This window comes from Diabrotica undecimpunctata, chromosome 9, assembly GCF_040954645.1.
Source record: "Diabrotica undecimpunctata isolate CICGRU chromosome 9, icDiaUnde3, whole genome shotgun sequence".
Lineage (NCBI taxonomy): Eukaryota > Metazoa > Arthropoda > Insecta > Coleoptera > Chrysomelidae > Diabrotica > Diabrotica undecimpunctata.
This window is the reverse complement of record NC_092811.1, coordinates 131082965-131099063: the sequence shown is the minus strand read 5'-3', so window position 1 is coordinate 131099063 and position 16099 is coordinate 131082965. Positions and strand designations below refer to the sequence as shown.

General features: G+C 35.7%; 1 protein-coding gene across 1 annotated transcript in view; it reads right to left on the bottom strand.

The window, feature by feature from the left end:
• Positions 1-527: 527 nt before the first annotated feature.
• The window catches only part of LOC140451471 (ATP-binding cassette sub-family G member 8), a 102511-nt gene continuing 86939 nt past the window's right edge, over positions 528-16099 (bottom strand). Inside the window, exons 9-14 of the mRNA XM_072545293.1 lie at positions 13045-13450; positions 10233-10416; positions 9809-10097; positions 6413-6533; positions 5953-6239; positions 528-4750 (exon numbers count right to left, since the gene is read on the bottom strand). Of these exons, the coding sequence (XP_072401394.1) occupies positions 4508-4750; positions 5953-6239; positions 6413-6533; positions 9809-10097; positions 10233-10416; positions 13045-13450 (1530 nt within the window). The 3' untranslated portion in view covers positions 528-4507. The remainder of the gene's footprint in view (positions 4751-5952; positions 6240-6412; positions 6534-9808; positions 10098-10232; positions 10417-13044; positions 13451-16099) is intronic.

Here is a 16099-nt window from a genome sequence, read left to right as displayed (position 1 = left end):
AAATATTAGACATGGCGGATGAAGCATGTGTTAATGTAAGTGTGATCACGGCAAAACAATTAATAAGTCTCAAAAAAGAAAAATTAGGCTTAGTGAGTGGAAGGACAAAAAAAGAAAGACCCTACGAGACACTGGAAAGCAATATGTTTCCAGAAAAAATACTGTAGTTCCTGAAAAAGTACTTCCAGTAAACGTAGGTACAGATTATTGTATTTATTTCCTGATGTTTAAGTAACTAAATAGCTTTATATATAAATTATTTTAACAAGGTTAATATTGGTCATTTTTTAAATATGTTTAACACTACTGGAGCGTGTCAAATTATACATTATTAAAACGCTGGCACGAAAATGTGTTTAATCCTAATTGAAAGCAACGTTTATATTTTAATTATCTATAAAAAAATAAATTTTAATACAAAAATAAGTAAACTGAAATTTTGTTGGCAACTGTGTTTTGCTTCAACGCGTTTTTTTGTTGCAGGCTTGAACTTATCGTTGTAAGTATGGGTGTGACGGACTTGGAGGAAAAACAATTGCTTTTTAAACAATTCTACAGTGTTAGCTACGATAGACAAACAATATTGTTACGCCAATATATGGATTTAGTAGATGTGAAAAGACGCCATGTTCCTGAAGGTGAATCACGACGAAACTGTTCGTTTAATTATACATTGCCTGTTGCAAGCACAAATATACGTGTATGTTAAAAAACTCTATGTTCCATATTAAAAGTTTAGCCCTTCTTCTACTTTAAGTTCCATCTTCTATCGAAGGTTGGAAATTATCATAGCTATGCGGAATCTGTTGACTGCTGCTCTAAAAAGTTCTGCACTACTGCATTCAAACCATTCCCTTAAGTTCTTAAGCGAGGATATTCTTCGTCTTCCCACATTTCGCTTTCCTCGGATTTTGCCTTGCATAATAAGTTGTAATAATGCGTATTTTTGCCCTCTCATCACATGTCGTAAGTACTCAAGTTTTTGTCTTTTGATAGTTAATATTATAAGTTTAGCCCAGACGTATCCAAAAATTGCAAGAAAAAATTAAGCTTAATCAAACATTGTCTGATCAAAGAGGAAAACATAAAAATAGAATGAATAGATATGGAAAACTAAATTTTCCAAAAGAAGTGATCCACTATTCCAGAAATAACACATAAAAGCTTATTTTGCATCCAGATTTATCCATAAACAAACTGTATCTACTTTTTAAGGCAAAATTTCCCAATTTTCGTTGCAGTGAAAATCTCTATCGATACATATTTAATTCTGACTTCAACTTGAGATTTGGCACACCTAGATCGGACACCTGCGCTAGATGCGATAAGTTTTATGTTGAGCTTGTATGTGCCAAATCTAAGGCCGAAATTCAGAGACTTCAAATCGAAAGCAAGCTACACCACGCAAAAGCAGAACAGGCATATGCTACCTTAAACGAGGATATAGAATTAGCTCAAAATAATCCCAATATTATTGTTCTATGTACAGATCTACAGAAGGTACTGTTCTGCCCGACGCTAAAATATTTTAACATATTCTATCAACGTCAATATTCATGTTATAATCAAGCAAGGACTTAAAAATCTTTTTTTGCCACTAGTTGCCATTCCAATTGAAAGTCTTCCTATGTTGTATAAGAGTCCTTTTCCAGTAAAGAAAGAAAGAAAATAACTTATTGGATATGTGTGCTTATATTCCTAATCCAGAATATAGGGAATTTTATTTAAACCTTATTTCAATGGAAAATTAAAAATAATTTTTTATTATCTTTGTTAATAATGTAGGTTTATATAAACAAATATAAACCAACTATTTAATTGGATAAAATCCTATCTCGGGGAAAGGTATCAGAGAGTCAAATTTCACAACCACTGTTTCAAATTCAGACTGCAAAGACAAGGGCTGCCACAAGGAGCTGTCATCAGCTGTCAATTGTTCAACTTAATGATAAACGATGTGCTTGAAATGATTAGAAAGACACCTGGTGTGGAAGCCCTCCTGTATGCTGATGACCTCCTAATATGGGCATCAAGTAGCAGTCTGAGAGTGCTCGAGGGAGTAATGAACCAGGCTCTGAAAAATCTAGAAAAATGGGCGGATAAAAACTGCCTAACAGTCAGTACAACCAAAACCGTATATCAAGTACTTAGCCTTTCAACAAAACAGACTGCTGACAAGCTGACGTATAAAGGAGTTGATCTAGAAAGACAGGACGTAACAAAATACTTGGGGGTGTACATAGATAAGAAAATGACGTGGAAACCTCAAATCGACGACATTACAGAGAAAGCCACAAAAAGATGTCGACTACTCAAACGTCTCACAGCAACAAAGTGGGGCGCCACGCAAGATGTCCTGGTAGCAACATACAAAACCTATGTCCGGCCGATATTAGAATAGGGGAGTGAAGCTACAATAACTGCGAGTACAAACACCACCTCCAAGCTTGAAATCGCCCAGAATACTGCCCTTCGCGTCATCACCGGTGCTCCAAAATCAACACCCATTACATCAATGGAAGCCCAGACCGGTATTGAACCAATACAATGCAGCAGAGAGCAACACGCGTTAATCTTATGGGAAAGGCAAAGACGAATACTTCCACAAAAATGGGACGAATATAGACAAGCAGCCTTACGTCTTAAAACACAAACCACTCCGCTTACAGTAGCAAACCAAATCATGGAAAAATACCACATTGTCCTGTCGGAAGCCGCCCCCTTCCCAGCGCAAACCACACTGGCCCGCTGTCTACCAAACACAGAATTACTGCTTGACAACCATAACGACCCGAAGCACTTATCGTCAGACATTGCCCTAAGGAAAGCCGCCCTAGAGACGATACACACCAAGTACCCAGCACATGAGTGGCTCCACATCTACTGCGATGGATCCTCGATGCCGGACTCAGGAAGAACAAGAGCAGGATATGTCTCAACGTTCTTCAAAGGCTCTATAGCTGTGGGTGCCCCTCTCACCAACTACGACGGCGAAATTGCTGCTATACACGAAGCTGCAAAAAATTTTGAGAATTTCCAACACCCCCAAAGAGTTGCCTTCTTCATCGACTGCCAAGCCGCAATCCTCGCCCTGTCGACAAATCGATACACCGACTGTGCCAAAACAATATCTTGCCGCGTCCAACTATCAAACTTGATGGAAAAAGGGTGGCTGATTACTCTACAATGGATCCCAAGTCATGTCGGTGTTGAAGGAAATGAAGCGGCGGATGAACTTGCAAAAGAAGGCACTACTCTTCCACAGCCCCCTAGCTTCTAATCATACACATCAGCAAAGTCTACCATGAGAAGAGGAATCAAAGAGAAGATAAAAGAGCAGCAAATACAAGCCGGTGCTGGAAAATCTTGGGCCCACCTAATAGAGTCACCAATCCCTCGCAACTTGCCGAGACCCATTAGTGTAGCCGTGTTCAGAACAACTACGGGGCATGACTACCTGGCCTCCCATCTACATCGCATCGGCGTCCGCGAAAATGACAACTGTCCACTATGTGATCAGCCCCAGATGGATGCTGCTCACCTTCCAGAGTGCCCAGCCCTGAAAACAGGCTGACCCGAGGAAGATGAAGATCGCCTACGAGAAACGGCTCGTCTATACTGGTCAGCGCGCCACCAAATGGCTAACATGCCAAGGGTGGGCGTTGGCTAGTTAGTAGTAAGTAAGTATAAACAAATATAGGTATAAGTGTTCCTTGATAAATAAATATCATTTTCTTAACAAGCAGTCATATTTGTCTTATTTCCTTACGTTTCCACACAATATGTTAAAAGGTTGTAACCAACGCATTTTGATCAATTTCCGTGATGTTACTACCTTGTTCCACTAAACTGATTTTCTATCGCCGTATATAGCCTTGTTTTTTATATATAAAAGTGTATGCTATATTATCCTCTCATAAATTTGTTTTCCTTATCCAATAATAAAAAGTACATTATTGATCTTAAATTTAATTACAAACGAACAAAATGTTTACTGCCGAAACATGATTTTGTGGGTTACAACCTTATTCGGAGCGGCCATTCAATTGGCGCGCATATGCTTCTTAAATGCCGCGCATTTCTAACGGCTGAGAATATAAGGGTTCTAAAGTGGTTCATCTACTGCGGCGTCATTTATTTGGTGCATTCATATTGGAGCGGTGTTTTTAGCACCGTTAATTTGGCGCAATGTTTGACTGATGAATTGGCGCTAACTGTTTTAACGGCAATTTTTATAGCTAGCTAACTTTGATTAAAAACGGCATTATTTAAATAATAATTTATGTTATTTCATGATATAAAGCTACTCCACGTTATATAGTTATTGTCACATATATCTATAACAATGTTTTAATATTTTTCAAACAAACTCATAGCTTTATTTCTTCTCATAGCATTGACACTACAACTTTGTGTTTTATTGTAATGTCGTTCATCTTCTATAGCTTCGTAATCTCCTTTACAACTTCTTTAGTTAAAATTCATGTTTTATGTCAACAGATTAATTTCACGGTTTATTTGCATCATTCTTTGCATCCTGTCTACGTCTTCTTCTGCTTCTGCACAAATTTAGAGCGAACATCAAGCAAGAAATAACGAAGAATATGCAGTAAAATACGCCCATTGCTATAACTGGGTTATCATAGTCGTAAGTTAAGTTGTCAGACTTTAAGTAACCAAAGCTCTTTAGACTATTTGTTCCATTTGGTGGTGGACATGGCAGTTGGACTATAATATCCTGGTGTTGTATCTGGAATAAAGTGTTATGGTTTTATTAAAGCACTATTTAAAAAAGAGATCAATGTATGAAGACCGAAATCACAAAAATCACGTTTAACTTATCTCCCCTTTAATAATAAAATGGCACAACTCAAAATTCTTAAATTTTGAGTTTAATCATAAAACCACCGAACATAGTGCCCTCTATCGATTTAATGCTAACACATGTTGAAATCGAACACCCCTGTGGGTAGATTTCTGCTTGGGTCAGTTTAGTACTGCACTGTACAATTTTGGCGGTTCAGTCATAAACTGACCGGTTTTAGTGTCACTTCAGCAGCTAAAGGAAGAACATCGTCGATCGTTGAAATATTCAGGATTGTGTCAGTTTATTACTTAAACTTAAGGTACTTATTTTTTTTAATTATAAACAGTGATATTCATAGTTGTATCATTTTATTGCTCAAAATCCTTTAAATTTAGTAGAACTTCTATGAATTATGTCAGTTTATCATCAAATATTTAGATAGTCTGTTTGAATTATTTTGATAAAAATCTCTGTTGTAGAGTTTTTAAGAAATTAATCAATTTAAAAGTTATCATGGATGCAAATACCGTGCTAGGGAGAGGAAAGCTCATTACCAACATGATTTCAATACCGAAAACTAATGATTCGGAGCATAGCACGAATAAGAACAAAATATTTACTGAATTAGAAGATTCAAAAATTATTGTTAGTAGCAAAACACTTTCACGTTTTTAGTATTAAGAATTCCATTTTGCAGCTGTGTTCGAATATTTAGGATAATCTGAACATTGTCTTCAAAGAAAACAATAAACAACATGACGACACAAAAAGCACATGTACACACCCAACTTCGAAACCGTCCTTATGTTGTAGCTTTACTTTCAATCATAAATTGGCACATTTGTTAATAATACTTTCATATTAAAACAAATTTTGGTACTAAAGTGACACAAGTTTTTTTTTACTAAAAATATCAAAATTTCAATTATAATAAAAGTATTACATTACACGAAATTTGCACAGATTACACTGAAAACTACCTTTCAGTGAAATATATTGTCTCAGAAGTATTATAAGTTCGGCACTAACAACGATACAAAAGAGATAACCGTAATTATAGAAACGTTTTTTGCGTTTTCTGCAAAATCGTATTTTTTGAGTTATGCCACTTTATTATTAGAGGTGCGTATATTAAACCGTGTTACCTGTTTATTTCTGCAAAGTGTCGTTATTGCGCCCTGCAAACTCTGTATGGCTTCTGCAGAAAGTTCCCTGTTTAGTAAATATGGTATAAGCCACTCGCTCGGGCTTATTTTTTCAATCCATTGTAAATATGTAGGAATATCTTTGAGGTGCAATGAGTAACCAGCAGTTAGGAAGAATGCTGAGAGTGCTGTACCGCTGAATATTGTGGCAGTATTGCTCAAAGGGATTGTGTATATAAACGCCATCAAAAATATTTGAATACAGCTAAGATATAATAACATTACTCCTGAAAAAAAATGTCATATAGGTATAGAAGCATCACTTTGTTTGCTTACAGACAGTTAAAGTTACAAACATTTTAATTACCGCTGAAAAAGTCAATGGTAGTCAAAATGTGGCAATTCCTTCGCATATTTCGGAAGAAAACTACAATTGTTGCATAAGTATTAAAAATCTTACCTATATAAATATAGAAGCCGTCATAATTATTCAAATGCTGCATATATAAACCGGTCATAGAGTAACTAGGCACTACATAGATCAGCCATACAAACAGTGATGGAAATAAATTGATGATGGACTGCAAATAGTACAAAAACAAAAAATTACTAATAAAAATAGTCAAGATAAAAAATTATAAGAACACAATGTAAATATATATGATAAAACTAGAAATAACTTTAAAAATCCTACAATTGCCATCGAAATTATTTTAGTAGGAGAAGTAAACTCGACCTATAAACTATGTTTAAAAATCACGTAGCCAAGTCTCGGCTTTCATTCGTTTCTTTCTCTATGAATACTTTGTCTGTCTCTCTGCAATAATGGGCAAAATTTCGAAAGTCAATCGTAGTCTTGAAGAGTAATACATTTATATGTTTTTTTAGGTCTTCTTCTTCTTCTTCTAATGGCGCTACAACCCTTTGTGAGTCTTGGACTGCTTAACAATGTTCTTCCATTCTGCCCTGTCGGATACTTTCCTTAGCCACTGCCTGATGTTCATGGTTTTAAGATCCCTCTCTACGTCGTCTATCCATCTTTTACGGGGCCTTCCTCTTGTTCTGTTTCCTTGGGGCTTCCATCTCTGGACTACTTTTACAGCTCGATTATCTGGCATTCTTTCTAGGTGACCAAGCCAGTTTAGTCTTTGTGACTTTACAAATCTGACAATATCTGCGCTCTGCATTAGTTCATCCAGCTCGTGATTCATTTTAATTCTCCACGAACCATCGCTGCATTGGGTTGGTCCAAATATCTTCCTTAGTATTTTGCGCTCAAATATTCTCAGTTGATTTTCAACAGTGGTTGAGAGGGTCCACGTTTCACATCCATATGTGACCACTGGTCTAATTACTGTTTTGTAGATTCTCAGCTTAGACTCACGATTCAGTAACTTACTTTTCATTAAGTCTTTGTATGCATAAAAGCACTTATTACCGCTAAGAATCCGTGCTTGTATTTCTTGACTGATGTTGTTGTTGTCATTTATTATTGAGCCTAGGTAGGGAAAAGTGGAGGCATATTTGTAGGTATGGTTGTCTACCTTCAGATTCTCATGTTCATTCGATTTTGTGCACTCCATATATTTTGTTTTGCTTTCATTTATATATAGACCAAACGTAGCAGCTTCTCGTTTCAGTTCTATAACTTTTTCGCTTAATACACTTTTGTTGCGGCTTATTATGGCAACATCATCCGCATATGCGCATATTTGCATAGATCTTGTATTAATACAGCCGTTTATATCCAGTTTTCTAACAACAGCTTCTAAAGTTAGATTAAAAAGTGTTGTTGATAAGGCATCCTCTTGTCTAACTCCATTTTCAATATCAAAGGCCTGCGTCATATCTCCATCTATTTTCACCATAGCTTTGGAACCCTCCAGAGTCATTCGTATAAGTTTAACCAACTTATTGGGTATCCCTAACATAGATAGTTGCTTTAACATCTTTTGTCGATCTACTCCATCAAACGCCTGTTTGAAATCGATATACAAGTTGTAAATAGGTATGTTATGTTCAACACATTTTTCATGTATACCTCTTAACATATGTATTTGGTCAATAGTTGACCTCTTTGGTCTGAAGCCACATTGGTATTCACCAATAATCTCCTCCGAAAACGATTCCAGGCGGCTATATATAATTCCTGATAATATCTTGTAGATGACATTTAAAACTGTTATGCCCCTATAATTTTTGCAGAGTCGTTTGTCTCCCCCTTTTTACATAGGAAGTATGATTCCCACTTTCCAATCTTCTGGGATGACTTCTAGTGTCCATATGCGGTCGATTAGTTTATGGATACGCCTCCATAGCGCATGTCCACCATTCTTTATCAGTTCTGCAGTTATTCCATCTGTGCCAGGTGCTTTGTTATTTTTTAAATGTTTTATGACGTTTATCGTTTCTTCCAATGTTGGTTGCTCAACTAGTTGTTCTGCTGTGTGGTGAATTATCTCTTCATCTTCGTTTTGTTCTTTTTCTGGGTTTAACAGCTCTTGAAAATGCTCCTTCCACCTTTTCATTATTTCCTCTTTCTCGCTGATAATTGCCCCATTTTTGTCCTTGCAAACTGTTGATCTTGTTATGTATCCTTGGGTGCATTGCTTGATTTCCTTGTAAAATTTTCTAGCCTCTCTTCTATTATTATAATCTGTAATTTGTTGTATTTTTCTATTCAACATTTCTCTCTTTTTCCTTCTGCATATTTTCTTTGCATCTTTTCTGAGTTCTTCATATGCCTTTCTATTCGATCGGGAATCCCTTTGTAGACATTTCTGTCTAGCTATATTTTTGCTATTTATTACTTGTTGGCAATCTTGGTCAAACCATTCCTCGTTTCTTTGGGTTGAGGTTTCACCTAATGTTTCCTTTGCCATATTTGTAATTGTCGTTTTGATGATATTCCATTCTTCTTCAATGTTGTTTTGTTCTCCTCTTTCACTTAATATTACTTTTATTTTCTGCTGGTACTCATTCTTCTTTTTAGGATTTTTAAACATATATGTATTCCATTTTCTTTGTTTGGCGCCTTTCTCTTTTCTTACCATTGATATTCTTTGTTTTATCTTCGATATAACCAAGAAATGGTCCGAATCGCAATTTGCGCCTCTATATGTTCTAACATCTGTTACGGAGGTTGCCCACCGCTTAGATATTAATATGTGATCAATTTGATTAAATTTTTTAGTACCAGGTATCATCCAGGTTCCTTTATGAATATTTTTATGAGGAAAACACGTACTAACAACTCTTAGTTTGTTTGCCATTGCCAACTGTGCCACTCTCATACCGTTGTTGCTGGTAATATCATGTAAACTATGCTTACCAAAGGATTCTGCATATATTTTCTCTTTTCCCAGCTTCGCGTTCATATCACCCAGAACTATAACTGCATCTCTCTTCGGTGCGTTTTCACATTCTACTTGTAGTTGGTCATAGAATTGGTCGGTTACTAGTTCATCTGCTGCTTCTGTTGGGGCATGGATATTAATAATTGTAACATTATGAAATTTTCCCCTTAGACGTATTTTGCATATTCTTTCATTAACTGGAGTAAAACCCAATACTGACCTGCGGCATTTATGGTTTACGATAAAACCCACTTCAAAGTCTCCTTGTCTTTCTGCTCCACAGTAGTACATACTGTATTCTTTTTTATTTATGCAACCATGCCCTTTAAATCTGATTTCTTGGAGAGCTGCTATGTCTACTTCGTACTTCAATAGTTCCTGTGCAATACTTTGCATTTTGCCTGCCTGCAGCATGGTTTGAACATTCCAGGTTCCCAGTCGCAAATCCATCATTTTTTTAGGTACATTTATATAAATATATATTTTAGCAATCTACTTACTTTTGTTATGATATAGGTAACTCTCCCATACAGCCCATCTTTAATATCTCTCTCAATGACCTTTCTATTTCTTCTAACTTCGTTGACAGTCATCGCCAGTAACAATGGCCAATGTACTATGCACATGACGCTGTAGTGGTAACCGTACCTGTCGTTTAATATAAGTTGAGGATCAGTGGTAGGAATATCCCAAAATATGGCGCCAAGAATTAAGGACAGACTAGCTGAAAGGATTATTACTGTAAGCCAGCTAAGGAAGGTCACCGGTTGCGTGTAAATCATGGATTTTCTGTAATATAAAAAACAATTTTAATATGCTTGAAAGATGGCAACTAATTCTTTAATTTATTTTTTCCCAATTTGCTCTTTTTAATAATTAATTTTAATTATTAATGTACTTTGTAAACAGAAGACTTATACTTACGTAAACAAAGCAAATGATGCTACCAAACAATTACAGTTTCGTACAGTGAGTGGCAAAGATGAAGGAGGTCCTGGGTCGCTTAAGGGTTCCTGTTTTTGTCTAAATATCTCAGCCAGCTGTTCAATTCGTTGTGATGATTCTAACATAGCTTCCGCAGCGAGATCGTCCAAAGTCACGAGATCAACTGGAAAGTTAAATTTGTATTAAAATTATTATAGTAATTAATGAAAATATCGCTATATTCCAAGTTGGGCATAATTTATGCTTTAACAACCTATAACAACTATAGCTTTTCTGCTTCCTTTTTTTAGTAGTTAAGCAACTTTTATCGGTTACCTGATGATGGGCTAAAATTGTAGAGCTCAAAACCGGTCAAGTTAGATACAATAAAGTCATGGTTTTTCTTTTGACCTTTAGTAGGTGAAAGGAAAAGTGGTGTAAGGCATTTTTTTATACAACTGAGATAAGCGCATATTCAAATCTATCAGAAGCAACAGTGGTGTAAACCATACCTCTTCTATTTGCTCATAGATAGCAGCACAAACTTGACAGTCAAACAAAATCTCTACAGTAGTAAGGGGAATAGTGGTACAAGTCAGACTTACACCACTATTTCTTCATTCTTAAGGCAGTTATTTAGTATTTTGCGGTTGTAATTTTTCAATTTCACAGAATGCTTTTATTTGTGATTTGATCAAGCAAAAGAAACCTAAAGTAAAACGTCCTAGACATCAGTTACGACCTGCTAAGACAGTGTCTAACCAATATTTCATTCATAAATAAGGCGAAACAACGAAAGTATGTAAAAAATACTTTCTTGGAACTTTTCAGATATCTGATAGACGAATGGCACGGGCCGTTCATAAGATAAAACAAGCGGAACCACCTGGTTCAGATAATCAAGGCTATGGTATACCAACCAATAAAATATCTAAAGAACATATGAACTGTGTCGGGAAACATATTGAAAATTTTCCATCTTACCAATTGCACTAAGGAATAAGAATCCCAATCGTATGTATTTATCTTCTGACCTTAATGTTACCCTTCTGTATCACTTTTACATTAGGTACTGTCAGGAACAAGGCCCTGTCCCCATTTCTTGTGATATTTATCGCCTACATTTAATAATAAGTACAATCTTCATTTTCATGTATCACAAAAAGATACGTGTTCTAAGTGTGATGCTTACAAATCAAAAAAAAAAGCTGCAATAACACATGATAATGACAAAAGATAAATTGAAGTAGAACACGAATTTCATCTTAGAAAGGCCGAGCTTGCACGTACTTCTATGAAAAATGATACAGAAAAGGCCCAGACTGACGATTCTTACTATGAGCCGTTTTTTCTTACTATGGCACTTTTGACCTAGAGAAAGCCCTAGCTTCCCCAAAACTAACCACATCTATGGCATAATATAAACGTAATTTGTACATTTACAACTTGGGCTGCCATAGGGATCATCTGGCTTAAGATACATGAATCTTCTTCTTCAAGTGCCATCTCCGCGGTGGAGGTCGGCAATCACATAGCTATTCGGACTTTTGAGACGGCTGCTCTGAAAAGTTCATTTTGATGTACATCCGTACCACTCTCTCAGGTTGCGCAGCCATGACATTCTACGCCTCCCTATGCTTCTCTTTCCTTGTATCTTTCCCTGCATAGTCAGTTGGAGCAAGGTGTATTTCTCCACATGTATGGATGGGATGAAATAACAGCTTCGAGAGGATATCAGGAAATCAGTGTCTGTGTCACAAAGATAGAATTACGTGCAGCCAATTCAGAACATTTTATATTGTACATTAACAGCTGCACCGGCCAAAATAGGAACTGGAATTTTACCATGGCCTTGTTACAGTTACTTTAAAGTGAAAATAATAGTATTAAAATAGTTGATCACAAGTTTATGATAAGCGGACACTCTTACTTACCAAACTAGTCTTTGGTTCAATTGAAACTCACTCTGAAGGTAAACAGATTTATATGCTTGAAGATTGGTTTACAGTCATAGTTCGGTGTAGAAAGGAAAAAGCCCTCCTTTTTAAAAAAATGCTTAGAGAAGGCTTTAAAGATCTGACACAACTCACTAAATCAATTACAAAAAGAAAAACCAATACAGATAACCAATCAGTGTCATGGTTAAAAATGCAGTGGATTAGAGTTAAAAAGATGAGCCATTTTCATTGTTCTATAAAGAAACACTAAATGAAGATTTTTACTTTTCAGAAATTAATATTCTTCGAAGCAAGCAGAAGGGAAGACCAACATTGTTGAAAAATCTTTCAACTGGATTGCCTGTACACAGCACCTCGACCAGTCATGCCAGCCAAAAAACGGAATATAATGTGTGATTTACTACCATACATTCCTCCAGTCCACCATTCTTATTTTAGAAATCTTATATCATCTGATGAAGTCAATGACGCAGCTGGACCACCTCCTTATATAGAAGAAACTAGTCAATTTATTTTTGATTTTCTAATGTAAAAACAATAAACATGTTTTGCTTTCTGTACATTCTCTTTAAACTCTTAATGGAAAAGTGGTGTAAGTCATCTCACCCCTTAAAAACTACCCTTAACATAGTTTTATTGTTACAAAAATGTTAGTAGAGTTACATATGTTCTTCTACAAAAATAACACAAGCATGTTTATAAATGTTACATAGATTTCATTACAATATTTCTAATAAAACCTTTTGTATCTCAAAATGCTGCTCAGATGACTTACACCACTTTACCTTTCACCGCCTTATATAATAAGTTCAAATTTTCATTGACATGTAAATATACAAAAAAGACAAACTTACGGTAGTAATCTGAGGGATTTTTGAACGCCGGACAAGGATACTCAACTAAAGCAAAATATGGCAGCATGTCCCGTCGTCTTCCACTATACATAGTCCTACCCGCCGATACTAATAAAATTCTAGACAGCATAGTAAATATCTCGTACGTGGGGGGATGCATCGTCAATATCACAATACGCCCCAAAGTACTACCTGCCCCACCGTTCGCCCACTGCTTTAAATATTCGACTAAAAAAAAGGTATCGAAAATGTCCATGCTTTTGGTGGGTTGGTCTAAGATTACGATGTCCGTGTCAAGGATTAGGTGACACGCTACGTTCAGTCTTCTTCTCTCTGAGATTGTCATCATAGATACCTTTGTGTTTCGGACTTGCTCTAAGCCTAGATCGTCTATTAAAACGTTTATCTGAAAATTAGAAGTTAGTATTAGTTAAAATCAACGCCAACTATAAGTAAGTTATCTTTAACTGAAAATACAGTAGGATCTTACTAATCTGGTTCTATATAGACCAGAAGGTGTCCGATTATATTTAGGCTAAATCCAATTTATTTTGAATATTTTAAAAATAAATTAAATAAAAGTTTAAAATGTCTCTCTGGAATATTATAACTTGGATATGAACAAGCTCATTATCTATCTGGACATCCCCTACACTATCTTAATTAAATAGGTATGGGTTTGCTAAGAAAAATATTATTTTATTAGCGTAGCAAGTCATAGGTACCTTCCTACTTTTTAGGATCTAATTATTTTGTCAGTTTCAAGTTCATATTTGTTTAAAGTAAACGATACATCGTGTTTAGTGTTTTTTTTTAAGTATTTAAATATAATCAATATATGTCTACCCTTCAAAAAGGTGCTTGAATAAAGTGTTTTTTTAAGAGTTAAAGCCAAATATTTTGCAAGGCCTGTTCTAAAATAGTAAATTACATTGACTTTCACATTTCATTTCTTAAATGAGGAACTGACAGATAAAAGCATCGTGTCGCACTACAGAAATTTTTAAGGAACGAGTATTTTTATTGGACAAATTTGCTTTTACTTATATAAAGGTGGACATAGAGAAAAGAGTCAAAATACAAGAATTCATTAATTGTAGACAATTCCGTTTTTGTGCTTCAGCTGTTCGTATCAAAATTCATTTCGTTTGGGTGCTTGAACATTTTTTTTCTGCTTACTGATTTTCTGTGAGAAAAAGTTTCAAGTCAACCAATATTTAAAAATTTGAAGCTAAAAAAGTTGCATCAGACCATTCAGCAGTCTTTTCATACATATCTTCAAAATTTTCAAAATCAAGATGAATCAAAAAAATGAAAAATGTTTGTTCAATCAAGACCTGTGTAAAGCTCTGTTAGCAGCAAACATTGTGTTAAAAAAATTGCAAAATGCACATTTAACTCTTTAAGAATCTCTGGTATTACCCTTGTACCACACATTTTCGCCAGAGTAAGTAAGTAGTACAAATCAGATTTCTACCTATTTACATATATATCTATCTATCTATGTATATAAGGATTTTTACAGCTGTCGCCGCCTTCCTTCTTTCAGCCAACGTCTCCAGTCCTTTATGTTCTGCCATTCTCCATCTCTAAGGTCTCGTCTTTCCATGGCCTCGTCCACTTCATCCCTCCATGATCTTCGGGGTTTACCTCTTTTCCTCGTTCCTATTGGGCTCCAATCCGAAATTTTTGCTATCCACCTTGTATGATCTGTTCTTCTCACATGTCCATACCAAATTAAACGTTTTTCTTCGATGTCGCTGAGTATGTCTTGTTCCACTGCCATTCTTCGTTTTATCTCCTCATTTCTGATGCGATCCATTTTTGTCACGCTTCTTCTCATGAACTCCATTTCAGTTGCTGTGATTTTGGACCTGTTTCGTTTATTTATTTCCCAGTTCTCTGCTCCATAGGTCATTATACTGCGTACTAAGGTGTTATAAATTCTCTTCTTTGTATTTCTGGTAATCTGTCTATCCCACAGTACCCCGTTCATTTGTTTAATACATGTTCTTGTCTGTGCTAATCTGCTGGTTATCTCTTGCTCGGTGGTTCCATTTTTTGAGAGTATGAATCCTAAATATTTGAATTTGTCACTGCCGTTAATTTCCCTATTATTGTCTATTTCCAAGTTTTTTACTGGTTCTTGCTCTGTTGTTAAGTATTCGGTCTTTTCTAGATTTATTTCCAGTCCATTTTTTGTCTATTCCTTTTCTAATTTTCGGAGCATATAGCACAGATCTTCTTCATCTTGAACCGTACAGATTATTTCTCTCAGACAAATGCACAGCGATATCCCTAAAACGAAATAGACGAATAATTAATAGAAATGTCTGGATTTAGTTGGTCCGTTATCACAGGACCTCAACTTAGACTCCGTTTAATTGAAGCATTCCATCGAGGTGAGAGTCACGACTAAACACTCAGAATTTAGTTTTGTTTGAGTTTATTTTATTGCCCTTTTCCTCTCCTACTTCGTGAATACGATCAAGCAGAATTTGGAGACCTTCAATATTATCAGACAGAACTACTATATCGTCTGCATATCTAATCACATTAAGTACTTCCCCGTTGATTCTTATTCCATATGGTTGTCTCTCAAGTGCCTTTTTAAATAACTAGTCCGAGTAAACATTGAACAATGTTGGCGACAAAATGCAACCTTGTCTGACTCCTCGTTGTATGGGGATTTCATCGGTGTAGTTATCTCCAAGTTTTACGATAACAGTTCAATTCCAGTACAAATTTTTAATGACACGAGTATGCTTGTCATTTATTTCGATATTTTTCAGTATTTGCATTAATTTTATATGCTATACTTTATCGAATGTCTTTTCGAAGTTCACGAAACATGCACATACATCTTTTCTTTGGTCACTGCATTACATTTTTGTAATAGGATGTTAAGCGCAAAAAATGCCTCCCTGGTTCCCATAGCATTTCTAAAACCAAATTGGGTATCTTCGAGATCTTCTTCGCATTTGCGTCTAATTCTGTGTTGAAGTATTCTTAGGAATATTTTAAGGGTGTGGCTCATTAATCGATGTTCTGAGCA